We start from the raw sequence: 22,291 nt of genomic DNA on the forward strand, positions 1-22,291 counted from the left end.
ACCTGCAGCCCTGCTTCACCACTTGCAAAGCTTTCACCCTGCAGGTGGGGACTGGGGGCTTGAAGCTGGGTCCTTGTGCATTGTAACATGTGTGCTCAACCAGGCGTGCCCCCACCAGGCCCCAAGGTCTTTATTTTGTAATGAGAGAGGATCACTCTGGTACATGTGCTGCCAGGGATCAAACTCAGGACTCCATGCTTGAAAGTGTAATGCACCAATATTTTTAAAGATTTATGTGTGTGTGTGTGTGTGTGTGTGTGTGTGTGTGTGAGAGAGAGAGAGAGAGAGAGAGAGAGAGACCACAGCATCACTCTACAGCATGCAATGCTGGGGATTGAACTTGAGACCTCATGCCCATAAGTTCAACACTCTATCCACTGTGCTACTATCCCAAGCTGCTGTCCAGAGGATTGGGTTCAGGAGTAGAGCCAAATCCTTAGTGGGTGGCATAGGCTATGCCACTTCTGGAAGTCACTTTCTTTAAATGGGAGGGGGTTTCTGGTGGTTGTGCTGATTCCCAGCTGGGTCTACTTCCAGAGGATGACAGAAGATAAGGCTGTGCCCCTCAGAGAGCTGCATGTAGGGGACACCCTGTGGAGCCCCAAGGCAGGGTCTGGGCCATTTTGGGGGACCTGGGGACACCAAGTGGCCTCACAGTTGCCACAGCTTTAGACTTCTCAGAGCTGACCCAGGGAGGTGGCTGACTTGTCACTAACCAAGCGGGGCAGGATGGGGCAGGAGGGACACTATGAAAGATGGGTTGCCTGTGCCATTCACCAGGAAGGAACCCCACTCAGATCCCATTGTCTTACTATGTGATTGCTGGTCATGTGTGGCCAGGTCCCTCCAGTTCTTCAGAGAGAAGCTAGCAATTTAGGTTTTTATGTAAACATCTTAATGTGTTAGATGCTGGCAGATAATTGAGAGGTTTTCAGCACTGTGGGATCCCCCAGCATTCAATCCCTGCTGGAAATCCAGAAACACACTCATCTGCTCTCATTCCTCCCTCCCCTCACTCCTTAGGCTGGCCTGTCCTCATGTGCAGGGCCATTTGCCATGGTCACTAATGAAGCCTGGGGCCCAGCTTCATGTCTGCCATAGAGGACTCCGTGAGGGCTGGAGAGATGAATCACACACTTCATTCATTTGTTACTCTAGCTTGTTCCAATGTCTTTAGTGCCCCTGAGAAAGGCAGGTCGGGGGTTGCTTGGAGCCCCTGGCTGACTCAAGCACAGGGATTTAGGCCAAAGTCACCAAAGGACTTGCTTGCAAGCTTTTGGGCTACAGCTTGTGGCAGCGGGTTACCTTGGGGATATCATGCTCTTCGGAGGAGAAGGGGGCTGGCTGCCTGGGAGCTGGATGGATTTAAAGCCCAACTTTTGCCCCAGGAAAACTTATGCAATAAAAAGGCTAGACCAGGGCAGCTGGGATACTTGACTGAATGCACACCTTACCATCTACAAGGACCCATGTTCAAGCCCCAGGCCCCCACCTGCAGGGGAAATCTTCACAAGGGATGAAGGAAGGCTCTTGCTTTCTATATTTATCTCTATCTCTGTTGCCCCCCAATTTCTCTCTGTTCTATAAAATATAAGAAAGAAAAAGTAATGCAAAGAGACTCTCATGCCTGAGGCGCTGAAGTCCCAGGTTCAGTCCCTTGCACCACCATAAGCCAGAACTGAGCAGTGCTCTGGTGTTTTAGGAAAAAAAAAAAAAGACAGAGGGAGTCGGGCGGTAGTGCAGTGGGTTAAGTGCAGGTTACGCAAAGCACAAGGACTGGAGTAAGGATCCTGGTTCAAGCCCCTTGGCTTCCCAACTGCAGGGGAGTCGCTTCACAAGCGGTGAAGCAGGTCTGCAGGTGTCTGTCTTTCTCTCCCCCTCTCTGTCTTCCCCTCTTCTCTCCATTTCTCTCTGTCCTATCCAACAACAACAACATCAATAATAACTACAACAGTAAAACAACAAGGGCAACAAAAGGGAATAAATAAATAAATATTAAAAAAGAAAGAAAGAAAAAGTAGACTGACATAAAAAAATCATTAAAGTGGTCTGGGAGGTGGTGCAGTGGATAAAGCATTGGATTTTAAAAAAATATTTATTTATTTATTCCCTTTTGTTGCCCTTGTTGTTTTATTGTTGTAGTTATTACTGATGTCGTTGTTGTTGAATAGGACAGAGAGAAGTGGAGAGAGGAGGGGAAGACAGAGAGGGGGAGAGAAAGATAGACACCTGCAGACCTGCTTCACCGCCTGTGAAGCGACTCCCCTGCGGGTGGGGAGCCAGGGCTTGAACCCTGATCCTTATGCCGGTCCTTGTGCTTTTTGCCACATGTGCTTAACCCACTGAGCTACTGCCGGACTCCCTAAAGCATTGGATTCTTATGCACAAGGTCCCGAGTTTGATTCCTAGTTGTGCATGTACCAGGGTGATGCTCTGGTTCTTTTCTCCCTCTCTCTCTCTCTCTCTCTCTTTCTTTCTTTTCTTTTTCTCTCTATCCTCCTATCTCTCTCTATAATACAAAAATAAAATATTTTAAAAATGTGTTAAGCACTTGGTTCCTTTGAGAGAATCTGCTACAAGCCTCTCCCCCTCAGCCCCCATTTGCTGATGGGAGCTGAGGTTTGGGAGGGACCCCTGTGGGTAATTAAGCTGACCACCCTTCCTCACAAGGCCTGCACCATGGCTGCTCCGATGGTTTGAACAAAATCTGGAGAAGGTGCTGCCTCAGCCCCCCAAAACCTCTGAGGTAAGTTGAGGGAAAAAAGTGACCTAACATCCCGGGAAGAGCCTGCCAACTTCAGCAGGCCAGCTTTACTCTGGGAGGCCCACCAGGGGGCGCGCTCCTCCCTGGGGAGAGTGGTAACACAGGTGAGAGCAGTCAGGGCCCAGATGGCCAGGTCCCCTGGCCTGGTATTGCCCCCTGGACTCATTCCCTGTTTTTATCTAGGGCCGGATAGAGGAGACTACAGAGCCTGCCAAGGACTCAGGTACTAGGAGGGGTGCCGGGGCTGGGCTGGGAGTACCTCGACCTTGCTCAGGAGAGGTGCAGTGTTTACAGGGAGTGAGTGTTGTGGAGGGCACCAGAACCCTTGCCCACCCCAGGCTGAGCGGCCGAGGTGGGGGGCAGCTTGTGATCTCTAGGCTTAGTTCCTCATCGCAGGGGCTCTCTCCTGAGACTTGTGGATCTAGCCCCTGGGCCCTCCAGGGGTCACGTGCAGCCCTGCCCTATCACCTTTAGTCTCCTGTCTTCTCTGTTGCCTAGACATCCCAGAAGCCCCTCCTGAGATAGAATCTATGCCACTGGCCCCGGAGAGCAACTCTGTGCCCAGCCCTGAACCCACAGAGCCCGAGGAGGAGCCCAGTGCAGAGCCACAGGCTGGCTTCCAGATCTCCTCCCTGCCACCCCCCGGAGACACTATCAGGTGAGCTCCCAAAGGCACGCACCTTGGCGAAAACTCCAGGGTTTCCAGGGCCCTATCTCACGGCAACCAGTAACTTCCCTTTCTTCCTCTTGTGTCTGCATAGACAGACAGATGAGTACATTTCTTCTTTACACACACACACACACACACACACACACACACACACACACACACACACATACACACACACACACACACACACACACACATATACCTGACAATAGTAACCCATATATACTGTTCCATGGCTTGCCTCTTTCTCCTTCTTCTCTCCTTACCTCTTCTTCTCTTTTTCTCCCTCCCCCTCTTTCTGATACTTCATTATTCTGAGCAACTCTTTTTATTTCTGATATATATAGAGAGACAGAGATAGAGGAAGAGAGGGAAAGACACTAAAGCACTGCTTCATTCTCTGGTGTAGCAGGGCCCAGATTGGGATGTGTGTGTGTGTGTGTGTGTGTGTGATAAAGCAAGTGCACTGTCCCAGTGAGTTATCTTGCCAGCCTCTTTTTCATGTAAAATCTTTCTCTTTCTCTCTCTCTCTGTACATGTTACTGGGGAGATGGCTCAGTGCTAGAACACATGACTACATGCCTGAAGGCCCAGGTTTGATGCCCAGCACTGGCATATGCTAGAGCTGGTCAGTGCTCTGTTTTCTCTCATAAAAACAAATATATCCGGGAGCTGGGCATGGCGCAGTGGTGTACTCCAGCGCAGGCACACGCCAGCTTTACTGAACCATGGGGATTTTAGGTTTGTCCTCACTCCTGTACTGTAGTCAATAATAGCCTTGTGCAGGTATCACTGGACTCATGTGCAAGAAAATCTGTAGAAGTAAAAGGAAATGGAGTTGCTGGACCAGCAGATACACACATTTAAAATCTAACTGAGGGGAGTTGGACGGTAGCGGGTTAAGAGCATGTAGCACAAAGAGCAAGGATTAGTGGAAGGATCCCTGCAGGGGAGTCACTTCACAAGTGGTGAAGCAGGTCTGCAGGTGTCTTTCTCTCCCCCTCTCTGTCTTCCCCTCCTCTCTCCATTTCTCTCTGTCTATCCATCAATGATGACATCATCAACAACAATAATAACTACCACAATAAAACACAAGGGCAGCAAAAGAGAATACATAAATAAATATATATTTTAAAAAGTTTGTTAAAAAAAATCCAACTGAGTCCAGCCATTGCTGTGCTCTGGCAGCCTGGGGGTGTAGTGGCTTAAGATACATCTGTGGAGTGGGAGGGGTATGTGAGCTTCCCCAGGGCCAGGGAGAGGGCATGGTCTTCAGGGATGAGGCCTGGGCCCTGCTGTGTGTGCTGGTGGTTGCTATCTGCTCTGGGAGTGGGGAGTTGGCCCTGGCCTCGATTTCCCCCTGAGCCAGACACGGCATGTTCCCTCCCACCTGCAGGCTGGTAGCATGGCTCCTGCACAGGCTAGAGAAGACCCTGCCACAGCCGGTGCTCAGAGAGAAGGCAGAGCAGGTGAGTGCTGGGCTGGGGATGCGGGCAGCCCTGGGGGTGGTGGGAAGGAGTTAGGGGCCAAGGTAAAAGGGGAAGGTCCCAAGGTGGGGGACATAGAAGGAAAAGGAGAGCCTGTAGCAGGAGCCCAGGTCAACCTGCCTATCTGCAGAGCCCAGATTCTTTTCCATACTCACTCAGTCCAGAACCCCTGGCCCAGTCACTCCCTCCAGGTGCTCAAGTCAGTGAGGGGGGTACTTATTTCCATAAGGAGAAACAGAAAAGAGGTAGGTTGCTAAGATAGGGTCTCCAAGGAGCATCAGGGAAGACTTCCTGGTGGAGGTGGCCTATAAGCTGAGACATGAAGTTGGGGCTGATAATAAGGTAGAAACATATAAAGAAGCGGTGGAGGAAAGGTATCTCAGGGAAAGGGGAACAGCAAGTACAAAGATCCAGAGGCAAAGAGACCAAGAATGTTCTGGGAAATGTCTAGGAAATCAGTGGGCCAGTGTGTCTTTCTGACAACCCAGGACTCCACATGGGTGGGAGGAAGGCAGGACCTCTAAGAACCTGACACCAGGGAGCTGGGCAGTGGTGCAACTGGTAGAGTGCTCGTGTTATAGTGCATAAGAATTGTGGTTCAAGCCTTCCATTTCCCACTGCATTTGAAACAATATTTATTTATTTATTCCCTTTTGTTGCCCTTGTTGTTTTTTATTGTTGCAGTTACTATTATTGTTGTTATTGATATCATCACTGTTGGATAGGACAGAGAGAAATGGAGAGAGGAGGGGAAGACAGAGAGAGGAGGAGAGAAAGATAGACACCTGCAGACCTGCTTCACCACTTGTGAAGTGACTCCCCTGCAGGTGGGGAGCCGGGGGCTCGAACTGGGATCCTTATGGCGGTCCTTGCACTTGGCGCCACCTGCGCTTAACCCGCTGCGCTACTGCCTGACTCCCCCATTCCCCACTTCTAGGGGGACATTTCACAAGAAATAAAGTAGTGCTGCAGGTATCTCTCTTTCTCTCTCCCTCTTTCCCTCCCTTCTACATTTCTTTCTGTCTCCAGTCAAAATAAATAAAATTAAATAAATAAAAAAGGGACCTGATACCAGACCTCAAGACAGCTCACTTGCAGGGTTTACCTGCTTTGCTCTGTGCATGACTCAGGTTCAAGCCCCAGCCCCACCACACTGGAAGACATTTGGGGACTGTAGCATGTTTCCCTATCTCCTCTGTCACTCCCTATCTGAAAAGTTGACTCAGAGCAGTGATGTTCCAATGATAAAAAACAAACAAACAAAAAACCAACCAACCAACCAACCAACCAACCAACCAAACAAACAAACAAAGAAAAAACAAATCAAACAGAACAAAACAAAACAAAACCCTGACACTTATATGTCTCTTCTTTGTATTCTTCCTGCCTCCTCCTCTTCCTTCTCCCTCTTCTTTAAATTTTATTTATTTTATTGCCACCAGGCTTATCGCTGGGTTTAGTGTTTGCATGATGAATCCACCACTCTTGGCAGGCATTCCCTACACCTCCACTTTTTTTTCCTTTTTGATAGAGACAGAAATTGAGAGGGCAGGGGGACATAGAGGAAGGGAGGGAGGAAGGGAGGGAGGAAGGGAAGGAGAGAGAGAGAGAGAGAGGGAGGGAAGGAGAGAGAGAGAGAGAGAGAGAGACTTGCAGCATTGTTACACAGCTTGAGAAGATTCCCCCCTACAGGTGAAGACCTGGGGGCTTGAACCTGGATCCCTCTCCATGGTAACATGTGTACTCAACTAGCTGCACTGCTACCAGGCCCCTGTCCCTTCTCTCTTGGGGACATCAGACAGTATTGATATATGCTGGAACTGGGAGAAGGCCTGGCCTCCAGCCCTGCAGGAGGAGGTGGACAGGAAGTGTTGGAGCCCCTTCCCTGCAGACTGGACCTGCAGGTTCCAGATTCAAGCAGCCTCTGCCAGAAGTAGAAGAATCACAGTTCTGGAATTGTCCAGGAGAGGGAGTGGGTGGGTAGGAGCAGCAGGAAACATGAGTCCTGAAGATACATGGGGTGGGGGGTGTTGGGGACAGGGCTGAAAGTGTGGTGCCCTGAGAGATAGGCTTCAAGCAGAGGGATCTCTGAGACTCTCACAAGGACAGGAAGGGGTTTTCCCTGAAGAGGAGGGACAGTGTGTTCTAGGAGGGGGTCCCAGCCTGAGCTAAAGGTGGTGGGCAAAGAGCTGATGCCAGTGGGAGGAGGAGCTGAGCATGGGGTCTGCTGGGTGCTCCATGGGGGTGAGGGGACCCCTCTGCTCCCATGTGTGTGAGAAGGGATGGCTGAGCAGGCCCTAGGCGGCAAGGAGGTCATGGCGCTTTTCCCCTCTCTCCCTACACAGGAGCCCGATATCCCTGTGGCGTGCGAGGTGCAGGCCAGTGAGTAACATGCTTGGCCTGTCTGTGAGCAGGCTCTCTCGTGGGGAGTGGGGTGTCTTGTGCTCATCCTGGCCTGGCTGCCAGGACCCAGCCCAGAGCCAGGTGGACAGGAAGGGGTGGGGGCTGGAGTGGAGAGAAACAAGACATGAGAAGAGGGTAGCCCCCTTCCAGCTTCTGTCCAATGAGAGCAGTTCTGAGGCCACTTGATGCCCCTCATTCCTGCAGGGACCACCCAGAGAAAGCTCCCCACAGCCTGCCCTTTATAGATCCACTCAGCCCCCTTGAACTGGTTCTCCCTCCACAGGTCTTTTCTCCCCAGTTCTAATAGCCGTGATGGAGGTTTGGCTGGGCAGAGTCTCTGGAGTGTGTGTGTATGTGTGTGTGTGTGTGTGTGTGTGTAGTACAGAACCACCTAGGCTCTAGCTCTTGAGAGCTGGTGAGTGTCCTGGGGGAGAGCGTAGGCAGTGGGTCCTACCTTTCACCTCAGTACTGGATCAGGGGCAGAGGGATAGATCTTTATTTCATGGTCTCTGGATACAAGTGGATCATTCATTCATTCATTCATTCAGCAACATGGCCAGGCATGTGTGAGCTCTAGAAGTGAACAAAGCAGACTTCAGGCCCCAGGAGCTGTGGCCCTCTTCCACCCAGGGCACAGCTCTCAGACTGTGGACCTCAGGGAAGTCCCAGGGCTGCTCTCCTGCCACCTCAGCCCTACTAAGACCATGGCAGTCTTTCACAGTGCTCTGAATCCGGGGGTGGGAGTGGGGTGGGGCCACCATGGACCAGGGCACAAGCTGTCCAGCTGGCCGGAGCTTGGTCCCACAGAGCAGTGGGAGGAGGCGAGGGCATCCTGGGGGTGTGTTGGGGGTAATAGTCTTCTTGCAGGGTTTTCTGTTTTGTGGAGCTCATAGTTACTCAGGATAGTGTAGAGCAGGGACCTCTCATCCCCCCATGGCTGGTGGCATAGGTAGAGGGCAGAGAGGTGCCCAGGGCACAGCAGTGATGGGGCCCCTTAGCCTGGCTGGTTGCCAGAAGCATGCTCCCTGGGCCAGAGAGTGCCTGGGATTGCTGAGAGGTCTGGGGATGGTGCAGGGGCAGTGCCCCCAGGCAGCTGTGGACAGCGCCCCCTGGGGGCCAGAACCTGTGGGTTGTGGGTGGGTGCTGGAGGTGAGGGCACACTGAGCTGGGGGACCAGGAACCCTTGTGTTGGCTCCTAGGGCTGTCATGGCAGAGGGCCACAAATGGTGGCCTTCAACCCTTACTCTTTCAGTTCAGAAGCCTGGGCCAGCCCCAAATCAAAGTGGAGGCAGGAGTGTCTGCTCTGGAGGCTGAGGCAGATCCCTAGCCAGGCCTTCCTCCTGCGGCCATCCCTGCTGTGCTTGCTTCTGACTCCTTCCAGCCTCTGTCTTTCCCTCTGTGCCTGTCCCCACCCCTCAAGACATTACATACTGGAATTACAACCCTGCCCCCAGAAAAGCCTTAGCTTTTATCTGCACAGACCCCCTTTCCAAGTTCACAGTCCCAGGTAACTGGGGGCAGGGAGGGCAGGCCTTGTAACTGAGTTTCTGGGGAGCATTACTCACACTCCATCCTAGCCCCCCATCCATTCACTCAGCCCCTCACGCACACACTCATTCTCTCTGCCTGTCCACCCAGCCACCCACCCTCTGTCTTCTCCTTCATTTTAGGGGTGGCAGCAGCTGGAGGCCTCTGAAACAAAGGAGAGGGGAGCCTGGGAGAGCACAGATGGACACATGGACAGATGGATGGAAGGAAGGAAGGAAGGAAGGGTGCCCCGAAGAGAAGACCTGTGAGGGGAGGGGGAGAGGAGATGATTTTTTTCAACCCTTTACATCCCCCACCCCCCATGAACCACTGTTCAAGACCCTACCCCTTCCCCTGCTCCCAAGCAGGGGGAGGTGGCAACAGTCCCCAGGTACCTCTCGGGGGACCAAGTCTGACCCCATTCCTCCAGAACCAGGGGAAGGCCAGCCCGCAGTCCTGCAGGGTTGGGACAAGACACAGTAGGATTTCCCACCAGGAGGCTGTGGGGAGGCCCCAGGGTCTCAGCATGGCACCTGGCACAGTGAGGACGCCTGTAGGACGGTTTTCCCCAGATGTGCTCCCTAGGCTTGGCCATGTACTCTCCTTAAGGGGTGGGGACCTAGAGGGGACAGCAGCAGATGCTGTCATTGACATTAAATGGCAGCAATCAGCGCATCAAACCTGCCATAGCATGAAGCTGTTACTGCTTCAGTTCAGCCGGGAAGGATGTTTAGGTCTGCAAGGTGGATGGATTAAATGTGGTCTGTAGTGTTGGGGTGCAGGGAGAGGGGAGTTAGTCAGGGTTGCAACCTGGTAGCCCACAGATCTCTTTGTTTGGAGGACAAGAAGTGATTAAAATATAGAATTAGGGAGGGGTTGGGTGGTGTTGCACCTGATGGAGCACACATTTTATGGTATATAAAGACCTAGGTTCAAGCCCCTAGCTCCCATCTGCGGGGAGAAGTGTCATGAGCCATAAAGCAGTGCTGTAGGTGTCTCTCTTTCTCCCTAAATGTCTTATCAAATAAAAGCATAAAGAAAACAATGGCATCAGGTGTGGTGGAGTTGTTGTGTAGGCACAGAGCCCCAGAGATAACTCTGTTGGGGAGGAAAAAAAAAAAAAAGGCCATTAACTCGAATCTTGCATGCCCTAGACCCTAGAGACTACATTTAAAAAAAAAAACTTAATTACATATTTTATTTTTTTGTTTTTAATTAAGAAAATATTTATAAAATGGAAATATTGACAAGACCGTAGGGTAAGAGGGGTACAATTCCACACAATTCCCACCATCAGAGCTCCATATCCCACACCCTCCCTTGAAAGTTTTCCTGTTCTTTATCCCTCTGGGAGCATGGATCCAGGATCATTATGGGGTGCAGAAGGTGGAAGGTCTGGTTTCTCTGAACATGAGCGTCAGCAGGTCGATTCATACTCACAGCCTGTACAGACTACAATTTAATCCCCAAAACCCCCTTATTCCAGAGTTGAACAGTGCTCTGGTCTCTCTCCCTCCCTACTATCTTTTGCTCATAATCTATCTATGTATGTATCTATCTTTTCTTTTTAATAAAGACATAGGGAAATTGAGAGGGAGGAGGGAGATACGGAGAGAGAGAGAGAGGCACCTGCAGCACAGCTTTGCCACTTGTGTAGTTTCTTTCTGGCTGAAATGAGGGGGACTGGGGGCTTGAACCTGGGTCTCTATGTAATATGTGTGTTTTACTGGGTGTGCCACTACTAAGTCCCCAGTCAATTAATCTAAGAACAGAACTAGTTGTCAACATTTAAAGGCCATGTGGCTTTACACAGAAACAGTCTGGCTTCTCTAAAAAAAATGGGAAACCATGGGGGCTGGGCAGTAGTGTAGCGAGTTAAGTGCACATGGCCCAAAGCATAAGAATCCCAGTTCGAGCTCCCAGCTTCCCACCTGAAGGGGGGTTGCTTCACAAGCAGTGAAGCAGATCTGCAGGTGTCTGTCTTTCTCTCCCCCTCTCTGTCTTCCCTTCCTCTCTTGATTTCTCTCTGTCCTATCCAATAGCAATTATAACTACAACAAGGGCAACAAAATGGGAAAAATAACCTCCAGGAATAGTGGATTCGTAGTGCAGGCACCGAGCCCCAGCGATAACCCTGGGGGAAAAAACAAACAGAAAAAAAAAAAAAAACAAAAAAGAAAGAAAGAAAAAGAAAAATTCACACTGGAAAAAAATACTATCATACTAGTTTTCTTAAAAAAAAAAAGGGAGGGGGAACAGTAGGCTCTCACAGGACCACTCTTTTTTGAGGACAGCTAGAACAGCCAATGCCTCCCTCCCAAGGCAGGCAGTACCCTCCACTTCAGCCTTTTGTACTGTTTCCCTGGCTGAAGAGGCCTTTGAGTTTGAGTCCCAGAGGCCCTGGGATAGCCTAAGGTCCACAGTCGTAAAGCTGCATCCTGGGTGAATAGGACCACTCCTCAGGAGACATGAACTCTGCTTTGTTCACTGCTAGAACCCCTAAGACACTGAGGGCCTTCCGCTAATCCCGAGTCCCCGATACAGAAGGTAAAACAAGAAGAAATGAGGGGACTAGGTTATAGGTAGTAAGGAGCCAGTGAAGGTGGTTGAGCAAGGGAATGAATGACTCCACAATGATCACCCCGAGGCTCAACAGACACTGGAGGCAGGAAGAACAATCACAATGAGAACCTTTAACTCTGGGTGCCACATGAATGGATGGAGGCTTTTAGTCTTCAGTTTTGACAATAACCTAGGATTCATGAAGGGGCTATGGTCTAGAAACCTTGCTCCCTACTCCTACCCCCCTGAGCTCCCTTAATCTGTTGGTGTGTGTGTGTGTGTGTGTGTGTGTGTGTGTGTGTGTGTGTGTGTGTGTGTGTCTGACCGTCACAGCTGGGGACAGAACTCCATGCCTAGGCCTGTGGAGGGGACAATGGCCAGGAGGTGGTGCCCCACAGGGGTTTGGGGGGTAAAGGGTTAATCACGACCTTTCCTGTGAACTTGAGGCCTCCTCTGTGAACTAGTGATGCCTGGGAAAGCCACGAACGAGAGGCGAGAGGCATGAACTTACTGTCTTGGGGGGTGAGGGACGCTTTCTCAGGCCTGCTGTAGGGCCCTGCTTCAGGATGGGCAGGCAGCTGCCCCAGACCTGCCCTTCCCCGCCCTTCTTGGGACTGTGGAGCCTGGCTGTGCAGTGGGGCAGTGGAGCCCGCTACCCGGGACAGCACAGAGATGACAGGAGGAAGTGCTTGTAAAACTTCCTCTCTTTCTCTCTCTCTCTCTCTCTCTCTCTCTCTCTCTCTCTCTCCAGCACCTGAAAAGAGAGATTCCTCAAAGGAGAAGTGAGGACACTGTCCAGGGTGGTATGGACTCTTCCAGCCAAATGCTAGATCATCCAGGCCCCTTTGTGTAGTGGTTGTCCCAACTAGAGAGGCACTCACAGGCCATGTTTGTCACCTGGGATAGCACATGTGGGAGACTGGAGTCTGGAGGCCTAGCCCTGCCTCTGGTATCCTGTGTGACATTGGACAAGTCACTCAGCCTCTCTAAGCCAACTCTGGCCTGGAAAATGGGGAGAGTCCTGTTCTCACCCTGAGGGGTTGCCATGAAAACTAAGGAGCTCACAGGCCAAGTATGTTCGGTGCCCTGGGTGCCCTCTGCTATGTCAGGCCAGGACCCACAGAGATGCCACCATGGCTGGTGACAACATAGTATGATACATACAGCAGGCCCTATTGCTGGAGCAGGCCACACCTGTGGAACCCAGTCACACCTCGGATGCTTATGTGACAGGAGGAGTTAGGCCTGAGTTCAGGATGTGTGTGGCAGGCTGGCCTGGGGGCAGGCAGGTGTCTCCTGGGGTCTGGTGACAGCCTTGTCTGGGAGCCAGGAGGCCTGTAGGGTAGCACGTGGGCAGCAGACAGCCTGGTCCCCGCCCACAAAAGGCACCACTCAGAAGATTTGAATTTGCATTTCTGTGGGCTCACCATGCCCTCCTCCTGTGAAAATGGAGAATAAATTGCAAACAAACAAATAAAAAAGGGGTGGGGGTGGGAGAATAATGGTTCTGCAAAAAGACTTTCATGCCTGAAACTCCAAGGTCCCATGTTCAATCCCATGCACCACCTTAAGCCAGACTGAACAGTGTTATCTCAATAACAGCACAAAGATGGAAAAATGAGGACACTAATTATTCCCATATCAAAAAACTGAATTGGCAGGGGTCTGGCAGTACTGCAACAGGTTAAGCGCACATGGCGTGAAGCACAAAGACTGGCGTAAGGATCCCAGTTCAAGTCCCTGGCTTCCCACCTGCAGGGGGGTCGCTTCATAAGTGGTGAAGCAGGTCTGCAGGGGTCTGTCTTTCTCTCCCCATCTCTGTCTTCACCTCCTCTCTTCATTTCTCTCTGTCCTATCCAACAACAATGACACCAATAACAACAACAATAATAACCACAACAATGAAAAAACAATGAGGGCAAAAAAAAAAAAGGAAAGAAAAATATCCTCCAGGAGTAGTGGATTCATGGTGCAGGCGCCAAGCCTCAGCAATAAGCCTGGAGGAAAAAAAAACAAACGAGTTGGTGGGAAGCTGAGTTGAGGTTGAGTCAAGCAACACAAACTACTTAACAAAGGCCCTGGTGTAGGATAAGTGCTCAAAAGGTGGTGGTTGTTCTCATTCCCTTCCTCCCCACCCTTCCTCTTCCTCCTCCTCCTCTTCCCTATTAAGTCATGGAAGATGAATTCTAAAGTTACAGGGTAAGGCTTGAGGCCACTTCCCACCCAGAGTTACTGAGTATTTTATGCTTGACTTTACGGGTCACTAAACCCCCCGGAGCTTCTGGGGAGCACTTCTGCCAGCCTCCCGGGGTCCCCAGTGTTATCAGTACCAGGGACCGGGGACCACAGGGGGGAATGCTGAAAGTCACAGATTCTGTCTGGTGGTGAGGCCACCCTCATGAGGAGGTGAGTTCCCTCAGAAGGTAGAGCATTTCCCAGAAGCATGTGCTGAGGCTGTGGGTGTGTGGTATCCTGCCAATAGAGCTTGGTAAACTCACTCTGCCTTCCTGTGGACATCCCAGGTCTTCTGGAAGTGGCAGTGTGACCTCAAACCTGGGCCTTTTGGTCTCACTGTGATGCTGGGGCTAGAAGCTCTGCTGCTACTCTGGCCCAACCTTTAAAAGGTTATAAACGAGACCAACTGCACCTGAGGCTCTGTCTCAGAGGACAAAGTGAGGGCCCCTGATGGTAGGAGACAAGATGAGCAAGGGTTGACTACACTGTAGGGTATCAGTGGCCCTGCTGGTGACAGTGACACTGCCTCTCCTGACCTAGTGCTGGCTAGCACATGGCTGCTTGGCCCGGCTCCCTGGGTGGCCCCTGGGACTCAAACCCAAGCTTGTTCTGTGTCCCTGCAGTCAACATCCTCCCCGGAGAGCCAGGGGAGCCGGAGCTGGTCCTGGAGGATGTGGACCCTCACTGGGAGGAGAAAGAGTGTCGGCAGGGCAGTGCCAGCCCGAGGGGCTTGGAGGAAGTTCATGAAGAGCAGAGTGAGGCTGCGGAGGAGACGGCCAGGTGGGAGCCTCGGAAGGCACTGAGGACAGGGTCATACTGGGGGCGGGGGACAGAGGGCACATGGCACAGAATCCCAGAAGGAGAAGGAGGAGCTGGGGGACCAAACCTATACCTTCCAGACAATTGTGCCTCTTCTCCACAGGCACAATTGCAGCCCCCAGCCCCCAGCGTACACAGACACCGATTCTCTCATTGTTGTTGTCCTAGACATAGCACGCCATGGGCACTTACCTGGCTGCACCTCGCAATATATTCCCTCCACCATGTACCTCAAGGCCTTGCTGCCTTCAGCACAGAGACTACCTTCATTTTCATTTTTTTTTTTATTTAAGAAAGGATTAATTAACAAAACCATAGGGTAGGAGGGGTACAACTCCACACAATTCCCACCATTTTCATTTTTTTTATGAACGCATAGTATTCCTTCATAGAGATGTACCAGAACTTATTTAATCTGCCCACCATGGAGGGACATTTAGATTGAGTCTAAGAGTTTATTATTATTACTTTTTAAAAAATTTGTTGCCTTTATTTACTTATTGGCTAGATGCAGTCAGAAATGGAGAGGAGGTGATAGATAGAGATAGAGAGAGATAGATAGATAGAGAGAGAGACAGAGTGACACCTGCAGCAGCACTACTTCACCACTCGTGAAGCTTTCCTCCTGCAGATGGGGAGTGGAGACCCGAACCCTGGTCCTTGTGCACTGTAACATGTGTGCACTCGACCAGATGCGCCACCACCCAGCCCCCTAAGAGTTTATTCTGAATGCTCCTGCAGCTACTATTCCTTCCCATGTCCTGGCACCTCACATGAGTATGTCTGCAGGATGAATTTCCAGAAGGCCCCCTTCCCCCCTCTCATGGGACATATCTGGGGATGTGTGGTCATGGTAATGATCACCGCCTCCACGGGGGCCTAACCAACTTAGCTCCCTCTGGTGATCTTGGTGATCAGGCCATGGAGGTCTCTATTAGGAGGGCGAGAAGCCCTTGCCTCAAAAGACAACCTGGGATGTTTAGGTGGGCCTCCCGTGCTTCAGTTTCAGTTAGGGGTTCAGGTCTGGTCTTAGGAGTCACATCATGCTGAAAATGGGGGTCAGAGGTAGACTCAGGCTGCAGGTGGGCTCACCTGCCTCTGACCTCAACTCAGGTTGCTGCCTGGGATTCCAGAGGAGAAAGAAGAGAAGGAAGAGGAAGAGGAGAAGGAGAAGGTAGAGGAAGAGGAGGAGGAGAAGGAGAAGGAAGAGAAGGAGGACAAAGAAGAGGAGAAAGAAGAGGAAGATGGAGAGGAGGAGGAGGAAGACGAAAAAGAGGACAAAGAGGAGGAGGAAGATGGAGAGGAGAAGGAGGAGGAGAAGGAGGAGGAGGAGGACAAAGAAGAGGAGGAAGAGGAGGAGGAAGATGGGGAGGAAGAGGATCCTGAGTAAGGCACTTGTTCCCCTGACTAGGGTGACCTGGTGGGGCAGGGTTACTGTGAGGGATGGGGGTGCTCCTTCCTGTTCTGTGCTGTGTGCTGGGGAGCACTACTTGTGAACTTTGAGACCCAAGCTCCACTCGGGTGAGGATATCTTTCTTTCTTTCTTTCTTTCTTTCTTTCTTTCTTTCTTTCTTTCTTTCTTTCTTTCTTTCTTTTTTTTTTTTTTTTTTTTGCCTACAGGGTTATTTCTGGGCCTCAATGCCTGCACTATGAATCCACTGCTCCTGGAGCCTATTTTTCCCATTTTGTTGTCCTTGTTGTAGTTGTTATTGTTGTCATAGCTATTGTTGTTGTTGGACAGAGAGAAATTGAGAGAGGAGGGGATGACAGAGAGGAGAGAAAGATAGAAACCTGCAGATAAGCTTCACCGCTTGTGAAGCGACCCCCTATAGGTGGGGAGCTGGGGGCTCGAACTAGGATCCTTACACTGGCCCTTGTGCTTTGCGCCATATGTGCTTAACCTTCTGTGCTACCGCCCAGACCCCATGGGTGAGGATTTCTGTGCTCACAGCCGTGTTTCTTGGTCTGGTCCAGTGAGCAACAAATGAGCTTAGTTAAATGATAGACAGATGGATGGTTGGATGGATACATGTAGCCCTCTCCTGGATCTCCTCGCGTACTTTACAAAGCCAAGGTGTGGTACTGAGTCTCCTTAGAGACTAGAGGTTTGACCTAGAGTGCATGACCCAGGTTTGAGTTGTTTCCACCAAATTGGGAGGAAACATCGGTGCTGTGCTGTTTTTTCTTTCTTTCTTTCTCTTTCTCTCTCTCTTTATTTCTTTCTTTCTTCCTCTATTTCTTTCTTTCTTCCTCTCTTTCTTTCTTTCTTTCTTCCTCTCTTTCTTTCTTTCTTTCTTTCTTTCTTTCTTTCTTTCTTTCTTTGTATTATCTTTATTTATTGAATAGAAACAGTCAGAAATCGAGAGGGAAGGAGAGATGGAGAGATAGAGAGATAGAGAGACACCTGCAGCCCTGCTTCACCACTTGCGAAGCTTTCCCCCTGCAGGTGAGGACTAGGGGCTTGGACCTGGGTCCTTGTGCACCGTAACATGTGCGCTCAACCAGGTGTGCCACCACCCGGCGCCCCTGTTTTTCTTTCTTTCTATGTTTCAGTCTATCTTAAAAACAAAAACAAAGGGAGTCAGGCAGTAGTGCAGCGGGTTAAGCGCAGGTGGCACAAAAGCGCAAGGACTGGCATAAGGATCCTGGTTTGAGTCCCCACATGCAGGGCAGTAGCTTCACAGGCAGTGAAGCAGGTCTGCAGGTGTCTATCTTTCTCTCCTCCTCTCTATTTTCCCCTCCTCTCTCCATTTCTCTCTGTCCTATCCAACAATGACAACATCAATAGCAACAACAATAATAACTACAACAACAATAAAAAACAAGGGCAACAAAACAGAAAATAAATAAATATAAAAAAACCAAAACAAAACAAATCAACCTGGAGCAGTGAGGCTCCAGTGATGACAAAGAGATAGGGGGAAGAAATTATATTTCTGTTAACAAAACCAAGCCTGCCTTCCTTTGGCATTTGCAATCTGGGCCCCAGAGCCAGGCTGTCCCCACTCTGATGTACTGACTCTTTCTACCACAAAGACACTAGATGGTCCCTGGCTTTGCTAGAGATAAGTGCAGAGCACACAATATGTGTCTGACACACAGGCCTGAAAGGCCCTTTCTGTACAGAAGCAGCCCCAGTGGCCAGGATCTGTTGTGCTCGAACACACGCACTTGCACTAACTAGAGTCTTCAAGGCACAGGAGATATGAGCACACACATCCCTGAACCTCTCTGTCTCTCTCTCTGTCTCTCTCTGTCTCTGTCTCTCTCTCTCTCTCTCTCTCTCTCTCTCTCACACACACACACACACACACACACACACACACACACACACACCCCTAACCACACACATAGCCTGTACACACACAAGCCCACCAGCACACTCACACTGGGGCACATGTCCACTCCACACCCTGCACACAGGCCCACCAGCTCGAGTGTACAGTAAGCTCCACACTCTTCAGGCACTCAGGGTACATTTAGGGTGAGTGATCCCAATTTCTGGGTGTCAGGCAGGGCAGGCAGGCTGGGCTGTTACTGGCCAGCTCTGCAGAGGCACAGGGGTTACTGCTGATGCATCGGCCCTGGTAACGGGCAGATGGTCGCCTAGCGACCTGGTCTCTGCCAGCAACAGCCCAGCTTTCCTTAGCAACCGCAGCCTTCGGTCCCTACCTGGTCTCCCTGGGGGCTTCTCTCCAGACTTCCCTGCCCCTCCCTGAGATCTGATTAGAAGCAGGAAAGCTCCGGGTTGGCTCCAGTGCTGGCCTTGTAGACTGGGCCGGGGTGCTTCCGACTCTCCTCCTGTGCTTGGACCCAGGCTTGGGATGGATGTCACCACCCTTAGCTGAACCCCTGCACCATGGGCATCTTTGTTGGCAAAGACAGCGAGACGCAAGTAGGTGGCTGCCTCTCCCTAAGGGCTCCCCTCTATCCATCTTTCTGGGCTTGGGGTGCTGGCTGAAGGTGACAGTGAGGACTGAGCTTGGGGGCACCTTGTGTGGGGTGATGGGCTTGTGGGGGAGGGGGGATAACAGGCTGGCAAACTCTTGCAAGGCGACTGCCTCTAGGACACCCCCCACCCCCCATCTTTAAGAAAAGAGGAGATTCAGCTAGTCTGTCTGTCCCTCCTTGGACTTGGAAATCCCTGGAAAGTGAAAACTTTCTAGAAGTTGATGGCCCGCTGCCTCTGGGCCAAGCAGAAGGGAGCTTGGCACCCCCTGAGCACACTGGGGCAAAGTGACTCTACATCCCCAAATAACCCCTGGAGGTGCTGATAAGGCCATCACTGTGCTTCCTGAGTGTCTTAGAAGCTGGGGATGTTTGTGCAGAATGTTCTCCAGCCCATGTGGGTGACTGCTTGCCCTGTGGCTTGGGTTCCCCCCCTCCCCAACTAATAGTGACAATACCTGCTGCCATTGATCAGCACTCGTTTCCCACCCAGACCTGACACTGTGAAGGCACCACCATTCCACAGATAAACAGAGGTGCAGGGACTGCCTGCCCTGCCTCCATGTGGGTGGGCTCTGCCCAGGGTCAGAAGGCTGAAAAGTCAGCACTTGGTTCACAGTTGGAGAAAGGGTCTAGTTGTGGGGAAACTGAGGACCATAATGTGGGGCATCTGGCTGGCTTTTCCATGAAATCCTCATAGACTCTTCTGAGTTCACTTGAATTACCTGGGCTTTACAGGCTGGGCAAGGCCTGCCCATTTGACAGGTGGGGAAAGAGAGGCAGCTGAGAGCTCTCTGGTGACTTGGCCATGGTCACACAGTGATTTCCTGATTCTGGAACATCTAGACGGGGAAGCCTCTACCTGGAACTGTGGCCATTCCTGGCCTGGGCTTCTGTGCACTGAGTGTAGGGTGGCTGTGTGTCTCTGCAGGGTCAGACTGGTTCTTCCACTCCTCTGGAATCTGGGGTAGCTCCCGGGGAAGAAGGGGTGGGGGTGGGGTGAGGCAGGAGATCCTCCCCAGGCCTTCTGGTTCAGGTAGACTTCACCTCATTCTCCACGACAGTAGTTTTAGGATGATTTAATTTCTTTAAAAATTGAATCCTTGGAGGGGCAGGGAGGGAGCTGAGTGTGCTTTGGAGGTCCTGGTGCATGATGGTTGGTGAAGAAGGACCCAAGTTGGGGGTGACAATGTTCTGCAGACACCTGTCATAATGTCGACAATTGTACTGTAAACCATTCCCCCCTACCACCACCACCACCACCACCCCCAAAAAAAAAGGAAGAAAAGGAGGGGGTCACAAATCCTCAAAAACAAACTTGTGGATAGAAGGAAATCTCGTAAGGTATAACATCTGAGTCTATATGTAAGACAAGATGCAGCTCTGTGGGTTTGTGGGCTTATATGCCCTTTCAAAACACCTAGGCAGTGGGCTGGGAATAACCCATGTTAGAAAAAGGGGGCCTGAGGGATTCAGGTGGTAGCGCAGCAGGTTAAGCACACATAGCACAAAGCACAAGGACTGGCAGGTCTTAAGGATCCTGGTTCAAGCCCTCAACTCCCCACCTGCGGGGGGGGGGGGTCCGCATCTTTATCTCCCTCCTCTGTCTCCTTTCCTCTCTTGATTTTTCTCTGTCCTATCCAATAACAACATCAATGGCAACAATGACAATAACGACAACAATAAGGGCAACAAAATGGGAAAAAATGGCCGCCAGGAGCAATGGATTCGTAGTGTAGGCACCGAGCAATAACCCTGGAGGCAAAAACCAAAACAAACAAACACACACAAAAAACCCTTAGCTTGGATGCATTTTGGGGGGGCGGGCAGGGGCTCTTGAAGATTATCATGTGCAGGCCTGTAGGGCAGAGTGTGCAGCTGCTTTTGTAACTTGACTCTTGCTGTTTTATAGGATGCCGGGGAAATCAGCTCAGTGTCTTGTGCATGAGTGATATTGCTGAGCTGCCTCCTTGTTCCGTGTGTGTGTGTGTGTGTGTGTGTGTGTACATGTATGTGTTTGCGTGTATGTTTGTGTTGTAGTCACTGAGGCTTCACTGGTTCAAGCAAACTTTTTCAGATATAGAAAGAAAGAGACAAGGAGAGAGGGAAAGATACCATACTATCGAAGCTGTGGGGGCTGGACTCAAACCTGGGTCATGGCAAAGCAGGTGCACTATCCAGGTGAGCTGGCTTCCCAGGCTTCTTCCTTTCTTAAAAATAAATAAATGAATAAATAAGAAGCTGAATGGGTTCTGTCATAACTCCAGTCTCTCAGGGACCTTGGGATGAGGAACATGAGATGACTCTGTACACCTAGAGGGCGTGGCCTCGTGCTGGAACAGCCCCTCAGGAGCAGCCAGAACAGTGCCACCACCTGACTGCTGCTCCCAGTGCTCAGCCTTCACCATTCACTCACCTCAGAACAGCTGACCCTGGTCTGGGGAATCCTGGTTTTCCCAGCAGCAGACACACAGCACAGAGTATCCGTCAGCCAGTAGTCCCTTGATGAGAGTCTGGGGGAATGCAGGGGGCCCAGTGGTAAACGTATCTGACTCTGTAATTCTACACATCACATCCATGCCTGGTGCTGAATCACCATCTTAAGCCAGAGGTCACACAGGGGCCTCACAGAATGATATCTCAGCGATCTCAACACACTAATATATTGACTAGATGTGTTGATTTGAGTTGGTTCTCAGCAGCTAAAGAGTGGGGAGTTCTACCCTTTTTATGTTTAAAATTTTTTATTTATTTTTAATAGTTTATTATTGAAAGAGACAGAGAGAAATTGAGAGGGGCAGAGGAGATAGAGCAGACGAGGGAGACAGAGAGACACCTGTAGTCCAGCTTCACCACTTGTGAAGCTCCTCCCCTTAAGGTGAGGACAAGGGACTTTGAACCTGGATCCTTGAGCACTGTAATGTGAACACTTAACCTGGTGTGCCACCACCTGGACTCCAGGAGTTCTATCTTTAACACACATTTGGGGTATTCTTGACAGTCATAGGATCCAGGGCTGGAAGATGGATCACTGGGTAGACTTTATACCTGTGAGTGAGGCCCTGGGTTCAATCTCTGGCACCACAGGGGGACACCATGGCCAATACCCAGAGAATCTGTGGATGTGGAGTGGTACTACGGTGTCTCTCCTTCTCACTCCTCTCTGTCTCTCTCCTTTCCTCTTCCTCTGTGACATCTACCACCAACACGAAGTATAGAGAATAAAAAAAAAATTGTATGGGGAAGGCTGCTTGTTACTTGTGTTACTGTGCACAAGTGAGGCCTGCAGTTCTCCACTCACATCACATTTATTATTTATCTATTTATTTATTATTTACCATTGGGGTGATCACTGGGGCTCAGTGCCTGCACAATGAATCCACCACTCTTAGTGGCCATTCTTTTCTCCTTTAATTTTTTTTCTTTTTAATTTTTCCTCCCTCCCTCTCTCTCTCTTTTAATTTTTAAGTATTTATTTATTTATTTATTCCCATTTGTTGCCCTTGTTGTTTTATTGTTGTAAGTTATTATTGTTGTTGTTATTGATATCATCATTGTTGGAAAGGACAGAGAGAAATGGAGAGAGGAGGGGAAGACAGAGAGGGGGGGAGAAAAAGATAGACACCTGCAGACCTGCTTCACCGCCTGTGAAGTGACTCCCCTGCAGGTGGGGAGTCGGGGGCTCGAACCGGGATCCTTACACCAGTCCTTTATGCCACATGCACTTAATCTGATGTGCTACTGCCTGACTCTTTCCTTCTTTCTTTCTTTCTTTCTTTCTTTCTTTCTTTCTTTCTTTCTCTTCCTTCCTTCCTTTCTTCCTCCCTTTCTTTCCCCCTTCCTCTTTCTTTCTTTCTTTCTTTCTTTCTTTCTTTC

The 22,291-nt window shown here is 50.5% G+C and overlaps 1 protein-coding gene across 1 annotated transcript in view; it reads left to right on the plus strand.

Annotated features, from left to right (window-relative positions):
* Window positions 1-22,291, plus strand: part of CNGB1 (cyclic nucleotide gated channel subunit beta 1) — an 80,851-nt gene that overhangs the window by 9,441 nt on the left and 49,119 nt on the right. The window contains 7 exon segments of the mRNA XM_060172105.1: window positions 2,671-2,746; window positions 2,948-3,231; window positions 3,234-3,422; window positions 4,831-4,903; window positions 7,267-7,303; window positions 14,272-14,428; window positions 15,581-15,853. Coding sequence (XP_060028088.1) covers window positions 2,671-2,746; window positions 2,948-3,231; window positions 3,234-3,422; window positions 4,831-4,903; window positions 7,267-7,303; window positions 14,272-14,428; window positions 15,581-15,853 — 1,089 coding nt within the window.

This window comes from Erinaceus europaeus, chromosome 2 (genome assembly GCF_950295315.1).
Source record: "Erinaceus europaeus chromosome 2, mEriEur2.1, whole genome shotgun sequence".
NCBI classification, from domain to species: domain Eukaryota; kingdom Metazoa; phylum Chordata; class Mammalia; order Eulipotyphla; family Erinaceidae; genus Erinaceus; species Erinaceus europaeus.